Raw genomic sequence first — 16,041 nt, 5'->3', positions numbered from 1 at the left:
CAGAGTGAAAAGACAACCCATGGAATTGGTGAAAATATATTTCAATCATATATATCATAAGGGAAATATATGCAGAATATATAAAGAACTTTCAAAACTCAACAACAACCACCACCCGATTAAAAATGGGCAAAGGACAAGACATGGAAGCAACCTAAGTGTCATCGACAGATGAATGGATAATGAAGATGTGGTGTGTATATATATGTGTGTATACACACACACACACACACACACACACACACACACACACACACCCAATGGAATATTACTCAGCCAGAAAAAGAATGAAATAATGCCATTTGCAGCAACATGGATGGACCTAGAGATTATCTTACTAAGTGAAGTAAGTCAGAGAAAGACAAATATCATATGATATCACTTATATGTGGAATCTAAAAAACAAAATGATACAAATGAACTTATTTACAAAACAGAAATAGACTCAAAGACATAGAAGACGAACTTATGGTTACCAAAAGGGAAAGGTAGAGGGGGAGGGATAACTTAGGAGTTTGGGATTAACATACACACCCTACTATATATAACATAGATAAACAACAAGGTCCTACGGTATAGGGCTATACAGCAAACGATATTCACTATCTTGTAATAACCTATAATGTAAAATAATCTGAAAAAGAATACACACACACACACACACACACACACACATATATCCGAATCACTTTGCTGTACTAGAAACTAACACAACAGTGTAAATCAGGTATACTTCAATTTAAAAAATGGGCAATGGATTTGAATAATTATTTCTCCAATGAAGATACACAGAAGGCCAATAAGCATATGAAAAGAGGTGAACATCACTAATCATTAGAGAAGTGCAAATCAAAGCCACAATGAGATACCACTTTATATCCATTACTGTGGCTGTTATCAAGCAGAAAATAAGTGCTGTCGAGGATATGAAGAAATTGGAACCCTTATGTATTGCTGGTGGGAATGTAAAATGGTGCAGCTGTTGTGGAAAATGGTATGTGATTCCTCAAATAAATTGAATATACAATTGCCATATAATCCAGCAATTTCACTTTTGGATATACACCCAAAAGAAGCAGGGACTCAGATATTTGTACACCCATGTTCAAAGCAGCATTGTTCACAGTAGCCAAAAGGTGGCATCAACCAAAGCATCCATTGATAGATAAATGGATAAACAAAATGTAAATACATATAATGGAATATTATTCAGCCTGAAAAGAGAAGGAAATTCTGACATATTCTACAATGTGGATGAATCTTTTTTTTTTTTTGTGGTACGCGGGCCTCTCCTGTTGCGGAGCACAGGCTCCGGACGCGTAGGCTCAGCGGCCATGGCTCACGGGCCTAGCCGCTCCGCGGCATGTGGGATCTTCCCAGACCGGGGCACAAACCCATGTCCCCTGCATCGGCAGGCGGACTCTCAACCACTGCTCCACCAGGGAAGCCCGTGGACGAATCTTAAAGACATGCTAAGTAAAATAAGCCAGACATAAATAGACATAAAGTGATTCCACTTATATCAGTTACCTGATATAGAGTAGTAAAATTCATAAGAGATAGAAAGTAGAATAGTGGTTGCTTGGAGTCTAGGGGGAGGGGGAATGGGAAATCAGTATTTAATGAGTACAGAGTTTCACTTTGGGAAGAGGAAAAAGTTCTGGAGATGGATGGTGGTGATGGTTGCACAACAATTTGAATGTAGTTAATGTCACTAACCTAAACTTTACACTTAAAAATGTTTAAAATGGTAAATTTTATGTTGTGTGTATTATACCATATTAAAAAAAATGAGGCTGAAGACCTTCTATAAAAAGGTCACTGAAGAGTTAAAACAGTTATTTATTCACTGAATTAATAAAACTTATTATACAGATTACCAAACATATAGAAAAGTAGAGAAATAGTATAATGAACCTCAATATAATTTTCTCCTAGATTTAACGTTGATTAGTGTTTTGGTTTATTTATTTTTTTTGGCTGGAGAATTTTAAAGTAAATTACAGATATCATGACATTTCATTCGTAAGCATTTCAGTAGACAGCTCTAAAAATAGGGACTTTCTCATATGACCACAATACTGTCATCATACCTAGAAAATCAACAATTATTTTAAAAAATTTATCTAATATCTGGACTACATTCACATTGTCCCTCTTGTTCCTAAATTGTATTTTTATTGTTGGTTTGCTTGAACCTGTGTTCGGCATTTGGATGTAATGTTTTTTATCTCTTTTAATGTACAACAGTCTCATGCTGTTCTCCCATTCTGTCCCCCTAACACTGTTTTGTTTATTCCATTTAATTTTATAGGAATTGGTGCAATGCCCTCAAGTAACACATCCATTTTATTTTACTTATTTAATTCTATTCCATGTATTTCTTGTAAACTTGAAGTTAGAGCTAAAGGCTTGTTAGAACTGGGTTAAAATAATTTTGGCAAGAATACATCTTAGGTGATATAGACTGACGAAAAGTGGAATGAGAATTTGCTAGTTGGAAAACCCTTTAGACAGAGTCAAGTAGCTAATTTCAGATAAAATGTTTGTTTATAATTAGTAGTAGAATTTTGTCAAATAGAAGGCAAAATTAGGTATGATCAGAGATGGTGGGAATGGATACATCTCTAGAAACCTGTTTGGTGTCTCTCAAGGATTTTTACAGTTAACCTACATAGAGTCTTTACAGTTTTCACCAATTAGAAAGTCATTTTTACAATAACTAATGTTGCCTAGTGATACAGTTGACAGTCTATATTTATCCCAACCCAGTAGTTTAAGTGCTGGGAGAAAGTAACAAAGGATTTAAGCTTGTTTAACTTTTCCTTCCAGAAAACTTCTTGGAGAAGGGAAGATTTAACAACAAAAAAAACCCTATTGTGCTTTTTTTGGAGACTGCATTAACAACCATGGACCTTTTTCAAGAAACTGCATGTATCTATACATACATAAAATTTTGCATGCAGTTTTATAGGATTCATAGTTTTTCCTTTGTAGGTAGAGTATATTTTAGTTTCTGGATAATACACGAATAAAAATTTAGTGCTGGCAACAGCAGGGTGCATTCTTGAAACAGTGAGCTGATCAGAGCAAGAGCAAGGGCACCTGTTCGATTACTGGAAACTTACATTGTTTAGTTTGGACAGACTCTTTTTTTTTTTTTAAACAATTTTTCTTTTTGGCCACACTGCGCGGCATGTGGGATCTTAGTTCCCCAACCAGTGATCAAACCTGGGCCCTCAGCAGTGAAACCACGGAGTCCTGACCGCTGACCGCGAGGGAATTCCCTGGACAGACTCTTAAAATGTGAAAATTGTAGACCTTTTTGCCTCTTCTCCAACATTTACTTCTGTTGACTAACTGCCTTCCTTCCCCCACATTCATTTTAAAGTTCTTTTTTTTCTAGGCTTTTGTGAAATCAATCTCTTTCTCTCTTTCTTTTCTCTGCTTTCTGTTTCTACCTAAATTTAGACATTCAGAGTTTTCTTTAGCCCTCTTCTCTTTTTAATTTTTACTTTTACATTAAGATCACTTTAGTTATCACCTGTTTGTTGATGATTCCTAAATCTCTCTTATGCCTTGGGTAGAGCTCCTGACTTCTATTTATCACTGTTTACATGTCCACTAGAATGTTTCATAAACATTAAGTGAAAAAATTCCCAAATTGCTCTCACTTCCACTAACTGTGGTTCTCCTTCTGTATTTTCTCTCTCATCTACTGGCATCACTACCCAAACTCTTTTCCTCCTGTATTTCACTGTTGTGTTAAGTCCTTATATGTATTTTTGTATTTATTCACCACAGTTGTCTTTTAAATCCTAGATAATCTCCTTTTACAGAGGAAGCAATTTAATAATTTTGCCTCAGAATCACACTGTTAGCATGTGGCAGTGCTGAGATATAAACTTAGGTCTGTCTAATACTAGATCTCATATTCCTTACCACAGTTATACTACTACCACTCACTTCTGTGACTTTAATCTAAAAAAATTAAGGATGTACCTGTAAGGTTTAACTATAAGAATATTTACTGCAGAGTTTATAAGAAGAAGCAAATTCAATCTCCAACAATATGGATTCCATTAAATCCGTTATAGAACATTTATACGAAATATCATGTGGTCGTTATACATCCTGTTTTAGACCAGTAGTTTTCATTTTGTATATCAAAGTCATATATGGGAACCCAGTATATGAGATAGATTTTTTAAAAAAGTAGTGTTTGAAAGAGGTGGAAGCCCTAGCGGGTCTCATGGACTGCTGTCTGTAAGGGTTCTTGAGGGGATGTTATGGTACAGGGTTTGAAAGTTTTAATTTTTTCAAATATAGTAATGAATTAGGAAAATATTCATAATACAGTAAGTGAAGAGAATAGTTAACAAAACATCTATAGTGTATCCCAATTTTGCTAAGTATATATTTGAATTTACACATAACTAGAAGAATGGGAGGTTATACATCAAAATATGGACACTGGTTATTCTTTTATTTGGTGATTATGAGTGATTTTAATTTTTCACACATTTTCTACAATGAACAAGAATTAGTTTTGTAAATAGAGACTTTAAAAAGTCCTGAATGTGTTATTTTAAAAAAGACAATAAAAAGTATAACCAAAACCCACTGCGCACACACACACACACACACACACACACACACACACACACACACACAGCAAAAGAAGTAAATACTCCAGTGGCTGCTGTGCCGTGAACATTGGTTTGAAGCCCTTGAGTACCTGTGTAAGCATAGATCCATTACTCTACCTTTTGGACATCAACCTTGGATATTGATGCTATTTTCATTTGGGTGTTAGCATGTAGACTTCAGAGACAGATTGCCTGGGTTTGAATACTGGCTCTGCTATTATTCATTATTTGATCTTGGACAAGTTCCCTAATAGGGCCTAAGTTTTCCCCAACTATGAAATGATACCTTATAGGGTATTATTAGGATTAGATGACTTAAATTCAATAACATGCTTAGAGCAATGTCCGGTTAGTAAGTGGTCAGTTAGAGTTGTTGTGCTTATTATCATTCCTATCCTTAAGAGTTATTTCACCTCTAAACTCTCAGTTCATCTCGCTCCCCTAAAGTTAGCTGGGAATTCCAAAACTTTACAAGGGAAGTCATAGTTCTTATTCAGGTTAAGTTTCCCAAACAGGTCAGTGGTCAATATACTGTGTATTTATTTTTTGTAGCAAAATTTAGTAGCAACTATACCTTATTTTATAAGGATTTATATGTTTTTATGGTATGATTTCTGCCTAGAAATTGTATAATGTGGTTATGATGGGGGTACCCAAGACCACCCCCAAGTTCAGTGATTCACTAGAAGGACTTACAGGACTCAGCATATAATTGTACTCATGACTGTGATTTATTACAGTGAAAGGATACAAAGCAGAGTTGGCAAAGGGAAAAGGTACATGGGGTAAAATGCAGAGAAAACCAGGTGTGAGCTTTGAAGAGTCTCTCTCAGTGGAGTCTCAGGGGATAAGCTTAACTTCTCAGCAGTGAGTTATGATGACACATGTGAAATGTCTACCAGGGGAGCTCATTAGAGATTCAGTGCCCAGGGTTTATATTGGGGGCTATTCAGGTAGGCACCCTCCACCTAGCATATACCAAAACTTCAGACTCCCAGAAAGAAAGTAGGTATTCAACATAAACCACATTGTTTGCAGAATTTAGGCACAATGAGCTGTTCTTATCAGAGAATGATGGGAACCCTCCTGAAATCTTAAGTCCCCAGATGCCAGCGAAGGGCCAACCTTGTAAGCAGGCCTTTCTAAGGACAGCAGCCTCAGACCTGCTGTGTTAACTCTTTTCTCAACAGAGCTCTATTATAAAATGTATTTTACTTAAGAAACTAATACCAACAAATCTATGCATTTTAAAAACAGCTTTATTGAGATATGATACACTGTAAAATTTACCCATTTAAAGTAAAAAGTGCAGTGATTTTTAGTTTATTTGTAGAGTTGTGCAATCATCGGCGCAATCTAATTTTAGAACATTTTCATCATCCCGAAAAGAAACCCCATTTCCATGAGTGGTCATTCCCATTTCTATTTGTCCCCCCTCTCTGCCTGATTCTTACTCCCATCCCCCAGCAACCACTAATTTACTTTCTGTCTCTGGGATAAATCTGTATGTTTAACATATTTTCACCTTTATTTCATCTCTGTTATTAATGGCTTTGTAAGATGGTAGTTCAAAAATTATTCAAGGTATCTCTCTTTCAGTGTGTGTCAAAGAGTCATTGTGAGTCTCTCTGGTAGTCTCTAAGTCCAGAGCTTTACCAACAGCAATCATCATCAAAATTGCTATTACATGAATTTGTGGTATTTAATGAAATAATTCATTATAAAGGCTCTTGTCTTTGTAAACTCCATTCTCACCATTTAAGAAGTATGTTATACAATTGGTTGAGGCTTACCAATAAGAATTTTGTTACTTACTTGGTTAACATTGAGTTCTTTCATGGTACCTTTTTGCTGTAAGATAGATAGGGATTCATGTAGAGAATTGGGTGAGGTTGGGAGAGGTAGCTGCACTATTGCCATTGGGATGTAGAGAGGCAGAAAGGTATGTATATATTGCTAGGAGGAAAAGGGCAAAAAGTATTACTTTATAATAAATGGCCATTTAAAAAAATTATGCTAATGTGGGTACAATATTCAAGAATAAACAAAAAGTAAATTTACAGATTATAAAATTCTTTGTAAAAAATTTTAAATCAAAGGTGCTTGTGCATTTTTAATCATTATTTTGATTGAAATCTTGCTTGTCCCATAATTGAGTTGGTAGACAAGCGGTACTATAAACTGAGAACTGTGGGAGGATCTTTATTTTGTGGCTAAAACATAGAACTTAGTCACCTTGAGTTATGTAGGTATTGACTAACACTGGGTGTTTACCTAAATGTCCAAATCTGTGTAAACAATTGTGCTTTTGAAATACAAGTTTCATTTTAATCTTAATCCATGTTTGTAATTAAGAGATATTTTTAGACATCAGGAACTAATATATCAAATAACTTATTTTCAAGGACAATGCACCAGAACTTATTGTTATTCATCTACTTGTCTTCCAGGTGATTTTACAGCGAGATGCTGCTCTCCATCGGGATGCTCATGCTGTCGGCCACACAAGTCTATACCATCTTGACTGTCCAGCTCTTTGCATTCCTAAACCTACTGCCTGTAGAAGCGGACATTTTAGCAGTAAGTAAATTTAAACAGTAAAATTTATTCATGCCTAAAAACATCTCTTAAAGGAAAAGTTTTTAAAAAGACCTAAATAATGGAGTGTTATACAATAACAAAATAATGGAATCTTACAAAGTGTTTAGAAACATACAGGTGCACGTGCATAGCTATTACTTGAAAGTGGGGGACCTTGCTCATTATTTTATTGCTTGATGTTTAATAAGATCTCATGTACAATAAGTACGTGATAAATGTTGCTCTTGAGAGTGTGTGCTGTCTTGAGTGCTGATGAGCACATATATTTAAATGCCGTGTGTTTTATGTAGAATCTTACTGTTTTTCTTGGTAATTGGTGTATCTGTAATGACTTTGATAGTGATATTTTAAAAAATTGTACAAGATGTCCATAGAAAATTTCAACCTCAAGTTAACATTAATGAGTCAGAAGAGAAGCATAATGGTCTTATCTCTTTTCTTTTCCATTCTTAAGAGTTTTATTAATACTTTTCCTTGGTTTAGATTACATCATGGACAATGAAGGCATTAACAAATCTCTTGATCCTGTCAGTTTATTTTGCACGATGTACAATCTCAGAAAATTTTATATGAATAACATTTAATCTGTACAAAATCATCTTTTCATTTGATAATTCTCATGAATTCCTTATATAGTGATGAGCTAGTTCAGGAGTATAAAGTATATCAAAGTAACCTAAAATATTTCTGGCATCTCTCTTTTTATAAGATAAATGTATAAATCATTGTGATTTTCCAGGGGCTCTTTGAGAAATCCCAAAGATAATTTTAACTTTGAAAGACATCTAATGCTCATTTTGGCAGCATTTAAACTAAAATTGGAATGATATAGAGAAGATTAGCATGGCCACTGCACAAGTATGACATGGAAATTTGTAAAGTGTTCCATATTTTTCAGCAAATGGTGCCAGGAAAGTTGAATATTCACATGCAAAAGAATGAAGTTGAGCTCTTACCTTACACCATATACAAAAGATTAACTTAAAGTGAATCAAAGACCTAAACATAAGAGCTGAGCTAATACTAAAAAGCACTTAGGAGAAAACATATGGGAAAAACTTCATGAGTTTGGATTTAGCAATGATTTCTTGGCTATAACACCAAAAACACAGGTATAAAAAGAAAAAAAATAGATAAATTGGACTACATCAAAATTTAAAACATTTGTGCATTCAAAGAACGTATCAAGAGAGTGAAGAGGAAACCCATGGAATGGGAGAAAATATTTGCAAATCATGTATCTAATTAGGGGGTAACATCTAGAATATATAAAGAACTCCTACTGTTTCACAACAAAAAAAATAAACAACTAGATTTAAACATGGACAAAAACATTGAATAGTCAGTTCTCCAAAGAAGATGTACAAATGGCCAGTAAGCACAAGAAAAAATGTTTAAATCACTAATTATTAGAGAAATGCAAATCAAAACCACAATGAGATATCATATCATAACCATTAGGATGGCTGTTATCAAAACCCAGAAAATAAGTATTGACAAACATGTGGAGAAACTGGAACCCTTGGTATTGTTGGTGTGAATATAAAATGGTGCAGCCACTATGGAAATTGGTGTAATGGTTCCTCACAGACCCGTAGATTTGCTCTTCTTATTGGACAGGCTTCCATTTGGATGAATTCTGCTGAGGGTCACCAAAAACCTGATGAGTTTTTCCTTCCATCTTGACTTTTTAATCTTGAGAGCTTGGCTTGCATCTAGACTGTTCACTCTGGTTTTCTGCCATCAATCCACTCTGAACCTGGAGTTTTCTTTATACAGTCGACCCTTGAACAGCACAGGTTTGAACTGCGTGGTTCCACTTACATGCAAATTTTTTCCAGTGAATATATTGGAATTTTTTTTTTTTTAGATTTGTGACAGTTTGAAAAAACTTTCAGACCAATTGTGTAGCCTTTCAGCCAAGTTCACAAATTATCTCTTTCATTTCACCATTTCCTCAGACATTTCCTCCATATGGTCAGTTCTGGAACCTGGGAAGTCCGAGATCCAGGTGCCAGCAGATTCAGTTCTCGGTGAAGGCCCTCTTCCTGGCTTACAGATGGCCACCTTGCTGCTGTGTCCTCACGTGGTGACAGAAGCAGGAAGCTCTAATCTATATTCCTCTTCTTATAAGGACACAAATACCATCATGGTGACTCCACCCTCATAACCTCACCTAAACCTAATTACCTCCCAAAGACCTCACTTCCTAGGACTATCACGTTTCCTTAGGGCTTCAATATATGAATTTTGGGGGGACACAAGCATTCAGTCCTTAACAGTAGGTACTTAAGCCAAGTCCTCTGAACTTGGGGAAAGGATGGGAGAGTTGGGGCTTGGGTATTCCTCTGTAAGTCTCCCATGATGTATGTCTGAAGCAAGGTCCTGGAGCAACACCGCATCTTGTGAGGCAGATGCAGGCAGCATAATGGCCTTAACGTTTGATGGTGGGTAGCAGAGTTTTTAGAGAAGAAGGTTGCTCCTCAAAACCTTTGTAGTCCTTTCTGGGCTACTGTCTTACTGTCCTCTACACTAGAAAGTGTATATATTTCCTATTTCTCATTTATGTGAAGCTAGAAAAGAAGAATTAACTGTATCTGTACGTGTGATGTGTGTGTGTGTACGCCTGTACTCTAGGTGCTATGCAAAGGATTTACTGGTTTTTCTTTCTGGGTGCAAGCGATTTGCTTAATGACATTAAGTGAGAAATAGAAGGGCCAGAATTGTTGCTGACCAAAGCTTAATGTGGTCCTCAGCCGTGCTTTTTCATACTGTAGCTCTTGTGGAAGGGCCTAGAATCATTGTAGAACTTGAGACAGCCAGGCTGTTTTCTATACCGTAGCTTTTTGAGGGCATAGTAAATCTAATCCCTATGAGATTTCTCATCCTGTGTTACCCTCTTTAGTAGGAAACTGGTTGATTAGATTTTTCTAGAACAGTCTGGATCTTTTTGAGATGGAGTGGAAGTAGAGCCTTTAAAGGACTGAGTCCATTGCTATTCAGATCTCTTCTTCAAATTGGTTCCCGAAGTCCTTGGAATAGTCTTAGGATGACTTTTGAAATGAGGTAGAGGATTTATAGACTGAACAGGGAATGGAGTTCTCCTTGTTTCTCTTTTCTCCTTTGTTTTCTTTCATTCTCTCTCTCTTTTTTTCCTCTGTTGATTCTAACATCTGCCACTCCTTGTCTTCTTTCTTTTTCACCTGAAGTGAACTGTTATTCTGTGGTTCAGTTACGTGATGGGTTAAATGATTTTCAGTGGACTGCTCTGGGAACTTGACTAGCTATGTGATATGGATCAAATTACTTAGTCACTATAAATACCTCCGTTTTTTAATTTGTAAACTGGAGTGTTGTAGTGATGATTAAATAAGGTAAACTGCTTAGAACAGTATCTGACACATAGTAAATGTTTTATCTTTGTTATCTTCTTTATAATTAACATTCTCATCATCTTTCACTCACTCACTTGAGCAGTGTATGTGACTGCCTAAGTTGTATTTTTTAACGTAGATACAAAACAAAAAGATATAGAAGAATAATCAGCCCCTGCCAGCAGTGTTCCCTGTGCCTCAGGCAGGTAGGTGTGGAATGTATGTTGTCATCTAGTGAAAGGAACTATCCCTGAGAGCTGCTTAAATCTGGTCTTTATGTTGACACTAAAGATAGAGGCTGACAGGAATGCAGAGATAGCTGGTGGGAAGTGGGCTGTGGAGTCATGTAACTAGGAAAAAGGGGAACTAAAAATTGAGGCAGAGGAACTAGATGTGGTAACACAGTCATTCAAAGGAAGTGAGTCAAGAGGTAGAAAATATTAGCTCTTTCTTTTAGCTGAATAAGAACACCCCTGAAATCTGGGTTTGTAATAATAAAATTTAAGTATGTTGGATATCAGGTTGATTCTAGTTCTATTTTGGACAGGTATTAGGATGTTGCTTTTGAAAAGATAAAGTCAGTTTCAGTCATGCTATTGGTATGCCAAATGATTTTATTTTTGGCAGTTGAATTCTCCCACTTGACTGTTAATTCCCTGACAACAGTATTTGTCCAACTGGTTGGTGAGTTTTAAGAGGATATGGAGATGCTACTATATAGTGTGTTGCTGACTAGTCAGTAAGCCCCTTAGATCATGGGTACCTGGAAGGCAGGACTGTGTCTTACTAAACTTTGTTTCTGGTACCTAGTAAGAGTTACACAGTAGGAATTCAATAAATATTTGAGTTGATTAATAGCTTTTCCTTGGAGATTTAGTTCTTTCATGTTTTCTTTCTTTTCTTTTTAAAAAAATTTTTTTTGGCTGTGCCTCACAGCATGCAGGATCTTAGTTCCTTGACCAGGGATCGAACCTGTGCACCCTGCAGTGGAAGTGCAGAGTCTTAACCACTGGACCACCAGGGAAGTCATTCATATTTTCTTTTAATAGCATTTATTCCTTGGAACTTTAGATTATTGGGTTTTTTAAATTAGCAATTCATTCTCTTTTCATCTCTTATTGCTTCTCTTTTCTTTAACCCTTAAAGGAAATATGAAGTTATTAATTATGTAGGTTCATATTTAGAAACATGGAGCTTTAGAATTGGCAGGGGCATGTTTGATTCTGTTGTAGGGATTTGTTAGAGATTTTGTTGCTTGGTAGGTGTTTGTGGGGGTCAGTGGGCAGAGTTAGGAGAGAAGCACCCAGTGGTTGGTGGTGTGAATGGATTGGATTATATAGCAAAGCAGTTAAGAGCTCCAGCAATGGGAGTTACAGTCTGGGTTGAATTCCAGTTCTACCACTCTGTAGCTCCATGACCTTGGGCAAATTACCTAACATCTCTTAAATTTCAGTTTACTTATGAAAATGAGATTGGAGGAGAGACAGTGTAGGGCAATGGGTTAAGAGCCAGGGATCTGAGGCCAGACTGCCTGGATTAGAATCCTGGTTCTTATTTACTAGAGCAAGTTATTTTCAAGCGGAGTATTTTTATTCTGTAGTCAATCTGTAAAATGAGGATGATGATAATAGTGGCTGACTTTATAGGATTGTCATGAGTTTTAAATAAGTGAATACCTGTCAGGTGTTTAGCATGATGTCATAAATGCTCCATAATTGTTAGCTATTTGTTACTTTCTGAATTGAATTAAATCTTCTGTTAAGGCTGCTGTCAAAGAGGGGAACTGGTTAAGAAAAGACCTCTTCAAAATAAGTAAAGTCGCAACATGGTAATCTTTGAGAGTGGGATTCCAGAGAGGAATAATTTTTTTTCTGTTTCAAAAATTTGAACAGTGAGTGTGCTTTAATTTCATGAGCAGCAGCGTTCCTCCTGCCCCCACCATACTAAAAAAGAAGGTACTTTTGTATTAAAGATGTTTCTGTTTGTCTTGTTCATGATAGAAACATTTTTTTTTTTTAATTTAAACAATGTGATTGTAAAAAGCAGTGTGAGCAAAGTTAACAACTGCCTTCCTGAGGAAAGGCAAAGCAGTTTCAAAGTGAGTCTCACTCGATAACAAAACTTATTCCAAGTCAGTGTTACAAGTACTGTAGTTTAAGCTAGATATTTTATTTCTGAAATTCTAACCAAAAAAGTGAACTCAGTAATAAGAAGTAATAAAAGTAATAGGAAGTGATAAAAGAGTACTTTAGTACAGTTGTAGATTTTCCATTTCCTAATTTTTTTATTTTTCAACTTAAACATAATTTATTATGCTCTTGTCTCTGGAATAATTTCCTAAAATGGGGAGAAAGAGTATAATTATCATGATAATCAAACAAATGCATTGGTACTAATTCTCAAGATATAACCCAAACCAGCAATCTACATAAGAATCTAGTTAACATTCTCTGACCTAATTTCAAATCAATAGTAAGTGTGAAAAGTCATTCAATCCGTTGAAACCAAAATGAAAAAGATAACTTTACCCCACACAATTAGAAATGTTTCTAGTAGACTCACTTAAAATCATTGCTCTATGTCCTGTGCTCTATAGGTTGTCCTTCCCACCAAACGACCTCCCTTGATCCATCCTCAGGTGCAGTAAAAAGTCAGTCAAATTCAGCAACTCAGGGAAACATCGACATGGAAAAGGAGTTAGTTCCATCACCAAAAAGAGACCTAAAGCTCATAAGTTTATAAAACCCACCCATAAATTCTTTTTCTATCAATAAAGCAAGGAAAGTGGGAAGAACTCTTTTTAGTTTTCTTAGTTTTTATTTCCAAAACTTAAATTTTTAAAAAAAATATATTATGTACACCTTTTTTTTTTAAACATCTTTATTGGAGTATAATTGCTTTACAATGTTGTGTTTGTTTCTGCTGTATAACAAAGTGAATCAGCTATATGTATACATATATCCCCATATCCCCTCCCTCTTGCGGCTCCCTCCCACACTCCCTATCAAAAAAGGTAGGTCAAAAAAGGATCTTGCTGTGATTTATGTCATAGAGTGTTCTGCACATGTTTTCCTCTAAGAGTTTTATAGTGTCTGGCCTTACATTGGGTCTTTAATCCATTTTGAGTTTATTTTTGTGTATGGTGTTAGGGAGTGTTCTAATTTCATTCTTTTACATGTAGCTGTCCAGTTTTCCCAGCACCACTTATTGAAGAGGCTGTCTTTTCTCCATTGTTTATTCTTGCCTCCGTTCTCAAAGATAAGGTGACCATGTGTGTGTGGGTTTATCTCTGGGCTTTCTATCCTGTTCCATTGTTCTATATATCTGTTTTTGTGCCAGTACCATACTGTCTTGATTACTGTAGCTTTGTAGTATAGTCTGAATTCAGGGAGCCTGATTCCTCCAGCTCCGTTTTTCTTTCTCAAGATTGCTTTGGCTATTCAGGGTCTTTTGTGTTTCCATACAAATTGTGAAATTTTTTGTTCTAGTTCTGTGAAAAATGCCATTGGTAGTTTGATAGGGATTGCATTGAATCTGTAGATTGCTTTGGGTAGTATAGTCATTTTCACAATGTTGATTCTTTCAATCCAAGAACATGGTGTATCTCCATATGTTTGTATCATCTTTCATTTCTTTCATCAGCGTCATATAGTTTTCTGCATACAGGTCTTTTGTCTCCTTAGGTAGGTTTATTCCTAGCTATCTTATTCTTTTTGTTGCAGTGGTAAATGAGAGTGTTTCCTTAATTTCTCTTTCAGATTTTGCATCATTAGTGTATAGGAATGCAGGAGATTTCTGTGCATTCATTTTGTATCCTGCTACTTTACCAAATTCATTGAGTAACTCTAGTAGTTTTCTGGTAGCATCTTTAGGATTCTCTGTGTATAGTATCATGTCATTTGCAAACAGTGACAGTTTTACTCCTCTTTTCCGATCTGGATTCCTTTGATTTCTTTTTCTTCGCTGATTGCTGTTGCTAAAACTTCCAGAACTATGTTGAATAATAATAGTGAGAGTGGGCAGCCTTGTCTTGCTCCTGATCTTAGTGGAAATGGTTTTAGTTTTTCACCACTGAGAAGGATGTTGGCTGTGGGTTTGTCATATATGGCCTTTGTTATGTTGAGCTAAGTTTCCTCTATGCCTACTTTCTGGAGGGTTTTTATTATAAATGGGTGTTATATTTTGTCAAAAGCTTTTTCTGCATCTATTGAAATGATGATATGGTTTTTATCCTTCAAGTTGTTAATATCGTGTATCACATTGATTGATTTGCGTATATTGAAGAATCCTTGCATTCCTGGGATAAACCCCACTTGATAATGGTGTATGATCCTCTTAATGTGCTGTTGGATTCTGTTTGCTAGTATTTTGTTGAGGATTTTTGCATCTGTGTTCATCAGTGATACTGGCCTGTAGTTTTCTTTTTTTGTGACGTCTTTTTAAAAAAAATTAATTTATTTATATTTTATTTTTGGCTACAGTGGGTCTTTGTTACTGTGCGTGGGCTGCCTCTAGTTGCGGCGAGCAGGGTTACTCTTTGTCATGGTGCACAGGCTTCTCACTGCGGTGGCTTCTCTTGTTGTGAAGCATGGGCTCTGGGTGCACGGGCTTCAGTAGTTGTGGTGCACGGGCTTAGTTCCCTCGCGGCATGTGGCATCCTCGGACCAAGGCTTGAACCCGTGTCCCCTGCATTGGCAGGCAGATTCTTAACCACTGTGCCACCAGGGAAGTCCCTTTTTGTGACACCTTTGTCTGGTTTTGGTATCTGGGTGATGGTGGCCTCATAAAATGAGTTTGTGAATGTTCCTCCCTCTGCTATGTTTTGGAAGAGCTTGAGAAGAATAGGTGTTAGCTCTTCTTTAAATGTTTGATAGAATTTTCTTGTGAAGCCATCTGGTCCTGGGCTTTTGTTTGTTGGAAGATTTTTAATGACAGTTTCTATTTCAGTGCTTGTGATTGGTCTGTTTATATTTTCTATTTCTTCCTGGTTCAGTCTCAGAAGGTTTTTTTTTTCTAAGAATTTGTCCATTTCTTCCAGGTTGTCCATTTGATTGGCATATAGTTGCTTGTAGTAATCTCTCATGATCCTTTGTATTTCTGCAGTGTCGGTTGTTACTTCTTCTTTTTCATTTCTAAGTCTATTGATTTGAGTCTTTTCCCTTTTTTTCCTGATGAATCTGGCTAATGGTTTACCAATTTTGTTTATCTTCTCAAAGAACCAGCTTTTGGTTTTATTGATCTTTGGTATCATTTCCTTCATTTCTTTTTCATTTATTTCTGATCTGATCTTTATAATTTCTTTCCTCTGCTAACTTTGGGGTTTTTTTGTTCTTCTTTCTCTAATTGCTTTAGGTGTAAGGTTAGCTTGGTTTTTTGAGATTTTTCTTGTTTCTTGAGGTAGGATTTTATTGCTATAG

The 16,041-nt window shown here is 36.0% G+C and overlaps 1 protein-coding gene and 1 non-coding gene across 4 annotated transcripts in view; both read left to right on the top strand.

Annotated features, from left to right (window-relative positions):
- RNF13 (ring finger protein 13) overlaps positions 1-16,041 on the top strand; it is a 139,062-nt gene that overhangs the window by 24,061 nt on the left and 98,960 nt on the right. For all 3 annotated transcript variants that reach the window (XM_029214043.1, XM_029214042.1, XM_029214044.1), the window contains exon 2: positions 7,100-7,229. In XM_029214043.1, the coding sequence (XP_029069876.1) occupies positions 7,116-7,229 (114 nt within the window). In that variant the 5' untranslated portion in view covers positions 7,100-7,115. The remainder of the gene's footprint in view (positions 1-7,099; positions 7,230-16,041) is intronic.
- Positions 8,039-8,145, top strand: LOC114891398. The gene has a single exon (XR_003792505.1). It is a non-coding gene; the product is annotated as a U6 spliceosomal RNA (small nuclear RNA).

Source organism: Monodon monoceros, unplaced genomic scaffold (genome assembly GCF_005190385.1).
Source record: "Monodon monoceros isolate NGI ecotype Baffin Bay Population unplaced genomic scaffold, NGI_Narwhal_1 Super_Scaffold_11, whole genome shotgun sequence".
Classification (NCBI taxonomy): Eukaryota; Metazoa; Chordata; class Mammalia; order Artiodactyla; family Monodontidae; genus Monodon; species Monodon monoceros.
This window is presented reverse-complemented; position numbering and strand designations above follow the sequence as displayed.